Source organism: Sapajus apella, unplaced genomic scaffold (assembly GCF_009761245.1).
Source record: "Sapajus apella isolate SASKATOON/1434 unplaced genomic scaffold, GSC_monkey_1.0 scaffold16, whole genome shotgun sequence".
In the NCBI taxonomy this organism is placed as follows: Eukaryota; Metazoa; Chordata; class Mammalia; order Primates; family Cebidae; genus Sapajus; species Sapajus apella.
The window spans coordinates 18,341,778-18,354,337 of NW_022436956.1; the positions used below are offsets into that span (position 1 = coordinate 18,341,778).

The window sequence follows — 12,560 nt, forward strand, 5'->3', positions numbered from 1 at the left end:
CTGCAACCTCCACCTCCCGGGTTGAAGCAATTCTCCTGCCTCAGCCTTCTAAGTAGCTAGGATTACAGGTGTGTACCACCATACCCGGCTAATTTTCTTGTTTTCTTTTTTTTTTTTAAAGAGACAAGGGTCTCACCGTGTTGCCCAGGCTGGTCTTGAACTCCTGATCTCAGGTGATCCACCTGCCTCAGCCTCCCAAAGTGCTGGAATTACAGGAGCGAGCCACCGTGCCCAGCCTTGTTTGTTTTTTTTTTTTTTTTTAATTAGAGATGGGTTTTTACCATGTTGGCCAGGCTGGTCTCAAACTCCTGACCTCAAGTGATCCACCCACCTCGGCTTCCCAAAGTGCTGGGATTATAGGCATGAGCCACCATGCCTGGCTGTCAAGTTTCTTTTAAAAACTTGAAAGCTTACATTTTAACTTTACCGAAAAATCATCAGATAATTTGCTGTCATTTTTGTCAGGAAAGATAATGCTGTGCCCCTACCACCCTGCAGGCAAGTGGGGGAGCTCACTTCTCAACCTTGTTGTCCAGGAAGGAATGCCTGCTGTTCCTTCTAATGGTCCCTCTATCTCCGTGTAGGTAGGCACTAGTCCCAAACACTTCAGCTGTTATTCCTGTGAGAGAGCAACTTCAACACATATAGAACAACTGTGTTGCACAAGACTATACTGTAGGTGCTATGGGAATGCAGGGATGAAAGGTTAAAGAACCTGTCCTCAGGGAGCTTCTACTCTACTGGGGGATGTAAAACAAGCTCATAAACAGCTTTGCTATGAAGTCCTAGGTACTGAGTGCTACAAGAAGTATCATTAAGAAGAGCAGAGCTAGTGTAATCTTCTTAGTATTTCTTAAAGGTAGATGAGCAGGGATTATTGGTGCTATTTAGTTTACTTTTTGAGCCAGGGTCTTGCTCTGTCACCTAGGCTAGAGTGCAGTGGTGCAACCATGGTTCCCTGCAGCCTCGACCTCCTGGGCTCAAGCAGTCTTCCCACCTCAACCTCCCTAGCAGCTGGGACTACAGGCACGTGCCACTACACTCAGCTATTTTTTTTTTTTTTTGGTAGAGATGGGGTCTTGCTCTGCTGCCGGGGCTGGCCTTGAACTCCTGGGCTCAAACAGTCCTCCCTCCTTGGCCTCCCAAAGTGCTGAAATTACAGGCACAAGCCACCACACCCAGCCATGTTGGTATTAGTAAAGGAAAGTTAGGTGCCATCATATCAGTGTCCATGGTTACCTATTTCCCTGATGGCTGTTTGCCACCAGCCAAGCCAGTATGAGACCAGGCAGTGTGAGCACTGAGCAGGCAGCATGCCAAAGGTCTGTTTCAAATTTGTAGAAGTGTCAGGACTTCACGGCCAGGTACAGTGGCTCACACCTGTAATCCCAACACTTTGGGAGGCTGAGGCGGGCAAATCACCTGAGTTGGGAATTCGAGATCAGCCTGACCAACATGGAGAAACCCCATCTCTACTAAAAATATAAAATTAGCCAGGTTTGGTGGCGCATGTCTGTAATCCCAGCTACTCAGGAGGCTGAGGCAGGCAGGAGAATCACTTGAACCTGGGAGGCGGAGGTTGCGGTGAACAGAGATCGCGCCATTGCACTCCAGCCTGGGCAACAAGAGCAAAAATCTGTCTAAAAAAAAAAGAAGTATCAGGACTTCACATGCCCCATGCTGCCTGTAATCTCCCTGTCTGCCACCCTAGAGGTAAAAATAAGGTTTGTCTTTCTTCTATAGTGTTACATAACACTTGATTTTTTTTTGACTTTGCAAATAAATACAGCAGTATAACCAGTCTACACAGTGAGATTACCAACTGGAGCTCACAAAGAAAACCACATCCTCTTCTCTGAGCTCAGTCAGCCTCAGCATTATTACTCAGGCCTCATAGAGCAGTAAAATGCTGACAGACTGGGAGAGGTTACCCCAGAGCCTTTAAGAGGAGTATGCAAGCACGTCATTGCTCCCATTTTGTCTTAAAACCTAGTAAGTGAGTAAGGACGAGTCAACATTGACAGATTTGATAGAGAATTGTGCAGGTTTGTTACGTAAGTATACACATGGCCATGGTGGTTTGCTGCTTCCATCTCCCTGTCACCTACATTAGGTATTTCTTCCAATGCTATCCCTCCCCAACCTCCCCACCCCACAACAGACCCCAGTGTGTGAGGCTCCCCTCCCTGTGTCCATGTGTTCTCATTGTTCAGCTCCCACTTATGAATGAGAACAAGCAGTGTTTGGTTTTCTGCTCCTGTGTCAGTTTGCTGAGAATGATGGATTCCAGATTCATTCATGTCCCTGAAAAGGACGTGAACTCATCCTTTTTATGGCTACATAGTATTCCATGGTGTATATGTGCCCCATTTTCTTTTTCCAGTCTATCCTTGATGGGCATTTGGGTTGGTTCCAGGTCTTTGCTATTGTAAATGGTGCTGCAATAAACATACGTGTGCATGTGTTCTATTATAATAGAACAATTTATAATCCTTTGGGTATATACCCAGTAATGGGATTTCTGGGTCAAATGGTATTTCTATTTCTAGATCCTTGTGGAATCACCACACTGTCTTCCACAATGGTTGCACTAATTTACACTCCCACCAACAGTGTAAAAGCGTTCCTGTTTCTTCACATCCTCTCCAGCATCTTCTGCATTCTCTTAGCTTTAGTTTGATAAATATTTGAGCATGTAGCTCTTGGGAATATTTATCACCCCCAAGTGGTCAGTGGGGGTGGTCAGTCACTCATTTATAGAGTGTCACAAAGGACTTCTAGACTCAGGGTCAGCATTCTTACCGAAAATCAGACTTGACTCACCTTGTCCTTTACAATTGATTAAAGACTCTTTTACATGTGTTGTCTTTTTGAGCCCCCAAACAACTCTCATTTTTCAGATCAGGAACCTTGAGGAGAAGCTAAAAGATTTGCCAACATGTGTGTACTTTGCTGGTGAAGGAGCTAGGTCCTGACTAGTTTTCTGATTCCCTAATCATATATTTTTCCCTTTACGCCTCCTTGCCCACTCTGCACCTTCCAAGCACAGCTACCAAATGAAAGATACTAGCCTTCCAGGTCTTTGACCTACTGATTATACTGAAACTTGAGCAGACAGAGCCCTGGTTTATTCCCTGACTCCTGTTAATACTCTTTTATCTGGTTTTTAACTCACATTCATCTGTCCTGAATCAGAGGCTTCTTCTGGAAGTTAAAGTTTCCCTGAGTCATTTGTTCATTTACGTATGGGTAAATTGTCCCTTGTAATTCTGCAAGCAGGATTCTGTGATTAAATCAATTTCCTTGTTTGTCAGCTGACTCAGTATGCCCTTATGCACTCAGAAATAACATCTCTAAACTGAATATAAATCATGCCAGACTTTATTGAGCTTTTGCAGTGTGGTAACCTCTATGAAGCACTCCACACCCATGGTGTCAGTCCTCTTGTACAGATAAGTAAGCGCCAGCAAAGCAGGATAACTCGCCCAAGTTTCCGCTCCCCAGGAAGCAGCGAAGCCAGGATTCCTGACCCCAGAGCTTGTGCTCATGGCCCTTGCGCTTAACTGCAGCTTGGCTGAGGGATGAGCTCTGGGCTAGGAGTCAGGAAGGCCCCTCACATGATTTGTCAGGCTGTCACTTGCTCTGTCTTGGTGCCTACAGGCATCAAACCCGAAGTCGGGAAGAGAGCAGACAAGGCAGAGCCCAGAGGAGGGTGGGTGTTTTGGTTTGCAGAGGCCCCATTCTCAGGAATAAAAACAAGTTCTGAGGGGGGTCGGGGGAACAGCCTTAAGAGACACGGCAAACAAACAACTCTGAGGCCTCCGGAAGAGGCGGGAAGGCTCCAGCCGGGACTGTATACATTTTGTTAGCTTTGCCATTTCCTCATGGTTAGTAATGATCTTTTAAAATCTTTAAACAGGAGAGCGCTCAGGTTTGTCCTTGCGGAGAGCAAAGAGGTGCAACTGATGAGGTTTGCATCCAATATGTGATCAGGCTTAAAGGAGAAAAGCACTGAAGGAATGGAGTGGATGATGTTAGCTATCAAAGAAGACAGTATAGGTTTTTGAAAAAGTAAGAAGCGGCTGCTCGCATTGCTTCTTGGCAAAGGAGACAGAATCAACATTTCCTCGCTCCCACACAGCTGTGTTGCACCACTTCCTGCCAGTGGTTTTTGGTTGGCCCTGGTGCCACCATGCGAGCTGGCCAAGGAGGGGAATGCGTAGAGTAGGTACAGTGGGCGGGCTAATTCCACAGAACAAGTTCTGGTGTAGGCTTTCTTTTATCTTCTCTCCACTGGCTTTTAGCTTTCTGTAGCAAAATAGTTGGCTGCTGGCTTTTCCTTTTACCTCTTTGCTCAGAGAACTGTCAAAAGATTTCTCACTTGCCATCATCTTTAGTTGGTAGTTGGGAAGCTCCCGCCTGCTCATTTTCCTCCAGAATGTCTTGCGTTACTAGCATTGTACGTGTCAGTTAGCTCCCCTCCCTTTCCATCCTGCCTCTGCCCCTAAGTCCAAGCCTAACCTTAGTCATTGTAGAAAACCTTTTAAACACAGAGACCTGAAATCCCTTACCCAACACTCAAGAAGAATGTTTTACTTTCATTATTCAAATAGATAGTTGGAATGACGCAGTTAGCATTAGAGCTGTGTTTGCTGTGAAGAGGTTTTTTTTTTTAGCTTTGTCCCACCAACAGTCAGTTCATCCTAGATAAGCTCAGTAGTTTCCAAGAAGCTTTAATTCAGAAAACCAAACAAACAAACAAAACTTACGTTCAGGTACCCAGGCTCTTAGAGACTGAAGCCAAAAGTGCAACCAGGAGGATCCTGTCAACTTAAGTGTGGCTTTGATAGTCTTCTTGTCGATCGTTGATAACAAATACTCATTCCTCTTTCTTCCGAATTCTAGTCCATAGAGTTGCATGCTCTGACAGGATAGTAACCCATATTAAGAGAGCATTTATTTTTATTATTCTTTTTTGAGGAGTCTCACTCTCTTGCCCAGGCTGGAGTGCAGTGGCATGGTCTTGGCTCACTGTAATCTCTGCTTCCTAAATTCAGGCAATTCTCTTGCCTCAGCCTCCCGAGTAGCTGGGACCACAGACATACACCACCACATCCAGCTAATTTCTGTATTTTTAGTAAAGGTGGGGTTTCACCACGTTGGCCAGGCCAGTCTCAAACTCCTGACCTCAGGTGCTCCACCCGCCTCAGCCTCACAAAGTCCTGGGATTATGGGCATGAACCATCATGCGCAGCCTAAAGAGAATTCACTGACATCAGTTAAAGAGATCATAATACTGAGATTAGGACAATGTTCTAGAAGACTGAAGCTTCACAGATGTACATGAGATACAGTTCTTGCCTGCAAAGATTTGTAGTCTAATGTGAATGTTTAAGTACTAATTGAACATGGTACCAAGGATAATGTTAAAGTAATCAGAGACAAAGTCTTTTGAAGTTTAAAGGTAGAGATGATCTATTTCTGTTTGAAAGGAAAAGTTTAATCAAGACAGTAGCATTCGATACGGACTTAGAATGATGAGTTGATTTGGATTGGCAGGAATGGAGGCAGAAGAAATCAGTTATTTGCAGATTGAAGGAACAGTGAGAGCAAATGCATAGAGTTGTGCATAGATGGGGACAGTTAAGTGGTCCCATTTGACTAGAGCTGAGAATGTGTAGGAGAGGGGAGTGTGAGACACCGCTTGGAAGATAGCTGGGCAATGTTGTAAAAATGAAAGTGAATGAACTATAGAACGATCGGTCTTCGTACGGTAGTAGTAGGGGATGGTTATGAGGCTAGTATAATAATCCAGGCAAGATGTAATCGGGTTTCCATGAGATTGGAAACAGGGACTCAAGTGACCAGCTGGCAGAGGTAGATTGATTAGACTTCAAGCTGTTGCGGCATCAGGAGTAAGGGATCAATAGCGGCCCTAAGTGCTTATGTCTGGAAGATTCGGAAAATGAGACATCAAAACAACAGTGTGTGAAGGAGTAACAGGTTATAGGGGCAGTTGATGGGTCTGGAATTGGACATGGTAAGTGTTACATGCTGGTTTGATATCCAGGGAACGATACCTAGTAAGTAGCTGGAAATACGGATCTGGGGTGTAAAAGAGCACTTCAGTAATTCTTTACATAAAGGCAGTACAGCCATGAAAATAGATAATGTTGCCAAAGTAAGTGTGGGGAAACAGAAGGTCAAGGACAAAAATGTGGAGAGTGCCTGCTTAGAAAGGGTGGAGGTGCCATCGAAGGAGTCAGAAGCAGCAGTTAGAGAAGTAGAAAGGAGAGGAGCAGTGTGGTACACTGAGGTCACCGGGGGAGGAGAGAGCAGGCAGCCACAGAACAGACACATCCTCCCAGGCTAGAGGTTCCTGAAAGCAAAAGAATTTCATGAGAGTAATTCTCATGTGCATCTACATTTGGGAATCGATCATTGTTAATGCAACAGAGAAATGAAAGAAGAGAAGGTTCAGTGGGGTCCAGCCATGCCTCCACATGGGATTTTTTTCCCTAAGGGTGTGATCCCCTCTTAAAGAGGCTTATCTTTGCTGTAGCAGCTTATCTTTGCTGGTGGTGGGCTCCAAGCCATGACCACTGAGTGAGGATTAGTGCTTAGTGTACTTGGTCTCCTCAGCCTTGCCCATTGTCCCTTGCAAGACATTTCTTGGATAGGGGTTTCCAGTGCTGGAAGAAGTACAGCCCCACTGACTCTATTCTGCTGTGTCTCCTCAGAGCCTGTCATAGGGAACTGCATGGATAGAAGTTCTCCAGGACAAGCAGTGGAGCTGCAGGATCACAACGGGCTCGGGTACCCAGCACACCCCTCCGTCCACGAGCAGCACAGGCCCCGGGCCCTCCAGAGACACCATACCATCCAGAACAGCGACGATGCTTATGTATGTTGGTCCCTCCTGCTGTGCAGACGTGGATCCTCCCATCTGTTTCCAGCCTCGAAGCAGAGCATAGTGATGCGGGGTAGCCTCTCCTGGCCGCTCTCCTTACTCAGCATCCAGCCTTTCTGGAAACGGGAGCATTTCTTTTTGTTTGTTTTTTGAGATGGAGTCTCACTCTGTCACCCAGGCTGGAGAACAGTGGCGTGATCTCAGCTCACTGCAACTTCCATCTCCCCAGTTCAAGTGATTCTTGTGCCTCAGCCTCCTGAGTAGCTGGGACTACAGGTGCTTGCCACCACACCTGGCTAACTTTTGTATTTTTAGTAGTTATGGGGTTTCACCATGTTGGCCAGGCTGGTCTCTTAAGTTTTGGCCTCAAGTGATCTGCCCACCTTGAGAGCATTTCTTTGAGTCACCCTAACAGACTAACCCTTAATTCCAGTAGAATCTATGCTCCAAATTTTAGACCATGGAATCAGAAATAGTTGCCATCTGTTCTCTATAGTTTTGGTTATTAAATCTCTTCTCAGTCTAAACTCCGGCCCCAAATGAGCCTATAGGCTTCTGGTTCTTTTTCTACATAGTAAGCTACACTGATCAGGGGAGCTGGTGGGCCTCAGCAAAGTTTTGCTTTCCTAGAGTGGCGCTAGTCTAGTAGCTAGCCACATGTGGCTATTCAAATCTAAACCAATTAAAATGAAAAACAATTAACAATTCAGTTCTTCAGTCATACCAGTCACACTTAAAGTGCTCTATAGCCACCTGTGGCTAGTGGTTACCATGTTGGACAGGACAGAGAACATTTCCATCATTGCAGAGTGTGACTAGATGGTGCTGTTCTAAGATAAAGTCCCAGTGGTGATGGGGATAGGTCAGAAACCTGGTTTTAGAAGGCCATGTAAGTGTCAAGATGTCACCACAACTGAGATTTGCCACAATCGCCCCACCCCACTTCCCCCACCCTGCAGGAGAAACCACGCTGTTGCTATGGAGCGCCCCCTTTGGGTGGTGCTGTAGAGGAAGGAGTCTGGGAGCGGGGCCTCAGGCTGGCTGTTGCCTGAGAGTGTGCTGTCTCTGGTGTGCTTACGTCTTCTCCTAACTGTTTCTGCAGGTACAGCTGGATAACTTGCCAGGAATGAGTCTCGTGGCTGGGAAAGCACTTAGTTCTGCCCGGATGTCGGATGCAGTTCTCAGCCAGTCTTCGCTCATGGGCAGCCAGCAGTTTCAGGATGGGGAAAATGAGGGTGAGGAGCCTTCTGCCTGGGGCACTCCAGAGATGTTCCTGGAGGGGCCTCCCTCCATCTTCTGTGACTGTGCCCCTCTTCTGCAGGAAGAGCTCATGGGGAGGTGGAGCCACAGCATCCCACAGGTTCTGGACACAGCCCCTTTCCCCACAAGTCTTTCCCTGAGTGCAGTGTGTAAAGGAGGCGTGGCTTCTAGCCAGATGGCACAGGGCTCTCATATCCCTGTTTCTGATCTTTGTGACGATATGCCTTCAACAGCTCTTTCTGGCTCTGCTTAGAGGGCATCAGGTCCTGATGGAACATTTCTACCTCTCCTTGGAGCCAGTCAAGGGAGGGTGTCATAACAAATACCAGGCATAGATCCTGGGCGGCACAGGTCTGCCGTCAGCCCCAGGGCTGTCCTTTTCAGGCTCTGCAGGCGAGGGACTTGGCTATTCTGGACCCTGAGATCCTCATCTGTTAAGGGGCAAAAGTGATGGAGCCTTTATCCTACGTTGTGCTGTGAGGGCAGGCTGGCTTAGTGAGTATAAAGTGCTTAGCACAGTGTCGGAACACTGACAGTGCCCAGGAACGGGTACCTGCAGGCAGTAAAATTATTGTCCCTTTCAGCCTTTAAGAGGCGATCCTTTCTGAAGGAGTCCTCTATCTTCTCTCATACTACAGTAGTTGATCTTACTTAAGGATGGGAAAGGGTAAAGGAAAAGGGAAAAAACGGAACAGGCAGAGGAGAATACAAGAAGAATCTTGGCCCCCACCCATCATCACTCAACACCTTGAGGGCCTGTGAGCTGGAATTCAGGGCTGCGAGTCAGGCTCTGGGATGCTCAGACAGGTTGCCTTCAATTCCTCCTCTCTCTCCCCCGTGCGCTCTTAGCCCCTCAGTTCCCTGCCAACCTCATATATTCTTTTTGGTCTTGCAGAATGTGGGGCAAGCCTGGGAGGTCATGAGCACCCAGACCTGAGTGATGGCAGCCAGCATTTAAACTCCTCTTGCTATCCATCTACCTGTATTACAGACATTCTGCTCAGCTACAAGCACCCCGAAGTCTCCTTCAGCATGGAGCAGGCAGGCGTGTAACAAGAAGCAGAGAGTGAGTGTCACCCTGGCCAGGGACAAACAAGCCCTGTGGCCCAGTGCCCGCTCCCGATCCCGTCAGGAGCTTCAGCCCATGTGTTGTGGTGGCCAGTGCAATCGATAATGCCACGCCTCCCCTCGTGGCTTCACAGTTTCCTGCTTTTCATTAAGTACCCTGCTAATTTTAGGGCACGGGATAGGGTTGGGGGTATGCAGAAGAAATGCTAGACATAGTCTCTCAATTCAGTTATGGGAGTAAGATACAAGCCCCACCTCGTGTTTTAGGTGCTGTCATCTTCACAGAGACAGAAGTGAGCTATGGCTCCAAAGGATGGAGGTGACCTCTGGCCAACATAATAAGGAAAGGAGGAAGTCCTTAAACTCAGTCCTGAAAGACAAAACCTGGCAAGATAACATGTCTAGCCATATTTGTTTTAAGGCCATACAGAAGCAAGTGGCAGGATATTCCGGACTGGGGAAATGTGTGATGAGAGCCCCGTGGTAGAAAATGGGGAAATCAGCTCGTTTGGCTAGAGTAATGCAAAGAGTACACAGTAGGCACCATTGGTTGTATCCGGAAAATCCTTGGCAGAAGAGACCTGGTGAAGGGAAGCTGCTGGGCAAATCCATATCAGCACCTCAGTGTGGCAGGCCGCAGAGGGAAAGGGAGCCCGCTGAGTTTTGTTTTTTTTTTAAGTTTTAAATGGAAATTTGAGTCTTTCTCTTTTCAAACTAATTCTCCCCTGTGTCTGCTTTATTGCAGGTTGTGTGTACAGCTTGGGAATGAAAAGGTTGATTGAAAACCCACAGTATCTAGCAGCGCTGCGCCAAATTGCCCTTGTGTTTCTCTGCACCCAGAATATCACAGCTCCTCTCCTCACATTTGGTTCATCCGTGTGCTGTTCTTTTGGGTTCTGAGAGGGTTTTGCCATGTTTGCTTGTATGACCAAGTCACCAAGGAAATAAACAGGAAATCCATGTTCTCCATCTTTTGTGAAAGTATATTTGAGTTGGTGGTTTTGTTGTTTCGTTTGGGGGTTTGTGTTTTGTTTTGTTTTTGGTGTGTTTTCTTCTGGAAGTGATTTACTTTCTTTTTTCTTTCTTTCTTTTTTTCCTTTTGTCCCTTTTTTGAAACAGGAGAGCAAAGCAGTTAGATCAGAGGCCAGGGGCCTCAGGGCCACTCCCTCCCTAGCCTTCATCAGCCTCCATCCCCCTGCATTGCTCTTCTGCGAAAGCAAATACTAGAGGATGCCATCCTCTGGAATCCTCATGGCAGGCAAAGGGAGAGAGGAAGGGTGACGGCTTCTGGCACTTACAGAACAAAGAGAAACCCCCAAGCCTGGAACCTAGAGAGGTCTTTACTGCTGGGATCCACAGAAAAACATGTCTGTCCCAGCCAAGATCATATGAAGAGTTTAGCATGGAGGCTGAGAATGACCTGGCACAGATGGTTTGCCAGTTAGAATGTCTCAGTTTGAGCCTTTGCTTTTGGTGGATATCTCAGCTCCCCTCTTGTAACCTGGAAAGTTGGTTGCCTTGATCATCCTGCTGGTTTTATCCATGGACTAAACACCCAACAGCAGTGCACTATGCTTTCTGTGGCATCCTTCATTCTCATTTTATATTGTCTATAAAAAGAATTGTTTCTCCATATATATTATATATGTATGTGTGTATATATATAATATATAATATATATATATGCTCTCCCCTTTCAGCCTCTTTGTCACAGGCAAGAAGCGTAGGAGGTTGCCTCAGCCCCTGCCTCTCTCCTAACCTCCTCCTCCCCACTGGGCACCCTCAGCCCCTGTATTAATTCTTGATCATGTAGAAATTGTTTTTGGTAAATGTTGATATTATTGTTATTATCATTATTAATAAATAAAGACAAAAGGAATTTTCGTTTAAAAGAGAAATGTTTAACCAGATTCAGTTCTATTTGAATTGTGACTTGCACCTTTTGTTCAAAGTATTTCCTTTAGGCATTGTAATTGTGAACCGCTCTTACTTGTGCCAGTGACAGATGCAGTGATCGCCTTTCCCCAGTTGAAGCAGTGCATACGCAATAGCTATTGTTTGTGTTATCTTTATTTCTCTTCATTGTTAGAAACCAAAGTCTTCTCTGCTGGCTGGGGCTGAGAGAGGGTCTGGGTTATCTCCTTCTGATCTTCAAAACAAGAGAGAGACCTTAAATACTCTGACTCTCCATCCTTTTTTTTTTCCGGGAAAGGAGAGCAAGAATTCCTGAATCCCCTCCTAGTTTTTCGTCCTGAATTTGCACAGAGGAAAGCGGGTGCCCAGCATGGCCATCCTGATGTTGCTGGCGGGATCCCCATGCACCACGTCCGACTCCACTGATACTGGCAGCTCAGCTCCTGGACCCAATATCCCTTGAGTGGAATTCTGCAGTGCAAGAGTTTTTCCTGGGAGCAGTCCCGTGTTTCCATGGTCCCCAGTCTCCCCTCCACTTGGTGGGGTCACCAACTACTCACCAGAAGGGGGCTTACCAAGAAAGCCCTAAAAGCTGTTGTTTGACTTCTCTGGGCTTGTTCCAACTCTTATGCCCCCGACTTGCCCTACCACCACCACGCATTCAGCCTGATCTGTTTACATGGTACTGTATGTATGGGAGAGCAGACTGCACCCTCCAGCAACACCAGATGAAAGCCAGTGAGTCTACTAACCGTGCCATCTTGCAAACTACACTTTAAAAAAAACTCATTGCTTTGTATTGTAGTAACAAATATGCGCAGTATATGTTGAATGTATATGAACATACTTTCCTATTTCTGTTCTCTGAAAATGTCAGAAGTATTTTTTTCTTTCTCATTTTATGTTGAACTAAAAAGAATTAAAAAAAATCTCCAGACTCAAGTTGCGAAGACCTTTTGTCCTTCCTTTTGTGAGGCACTATTCCCAACTTGGTTACTTAGTGGGATAGCAGGAGGTTGTGTAGATAGGAGCCTGACCCTGTTCTTAGGCTGATAGATTATTTGTGCTTCGGAGTTTAGTTGGGAGAAGGCTCAGGTAAGTGGGAGCTGGAGCAGCGGAGGCTGGAGAGGTCTCCCAGGCTTAGGGTGGGGCTTTGAATGATTCATGATCTCATCTCACCTTATGAAACTCGCATTCTCTAGCAGCCTGAACTCCACTTCACACTGTGTTCCTGGGCACCCAGCTAGGACTCTGCCCTGTCAGAAGGGAGCATTTGAATTTGCTGAGCCAGGTGGAAGACAGTTTCCTTGAAAGGGCACTTTTGAAAAGTACAGGGAAGGATCCTTAAAGAGTGGACACAGGCTGGACCCTTTAAGATGTGACCCTTGTTGGCCTAGTGAGAGTATAG

At 46.4% G+C, this 12,560-nt stretch overlaps 1 protein-coding gene across 8 annotated transcripts in view; it reads left to right on the forward strand.

The window, feature by feature from the left end:
• Positions 1-12,094, forward strand: part of SIK3 (SIK family kinase 3) — a 242,828-nt gene extending 230,734 nt beyond the window's left edge. For 7 of the 8 annotated variants that reach the window (XM_032285431.1, XM_032285435.1, XM_032285437.1 and 4 more), the window contains 4 exons: positions 6,741-6,904; positions 8,013-8,145; positions 9,066-9,236; positions 9,984-10,222. In XM_032285431.1, the coding sequence (XP_032141322.1) occupies positions 6,741-6,904; positions 8,013-8,145; positions 9,066-9,223 (455 nt within the window). In that variant the 3' untranslated portion in view covers positions 9,224-9,236; positions 9,984-10,222. Of the gene's footprint in view, positions 1-6,740; positions 6,905-8,012; positions 8,146-9,065; positions 9,237-9,983 lie in introns of all 8 variants that reach the window. The other variant, XM_032285432.1, reaches the window with a different exon arrangement.
• The last annotated feature ends 466 nt before the right edge of the window (positions 12,095-12,560 follow it).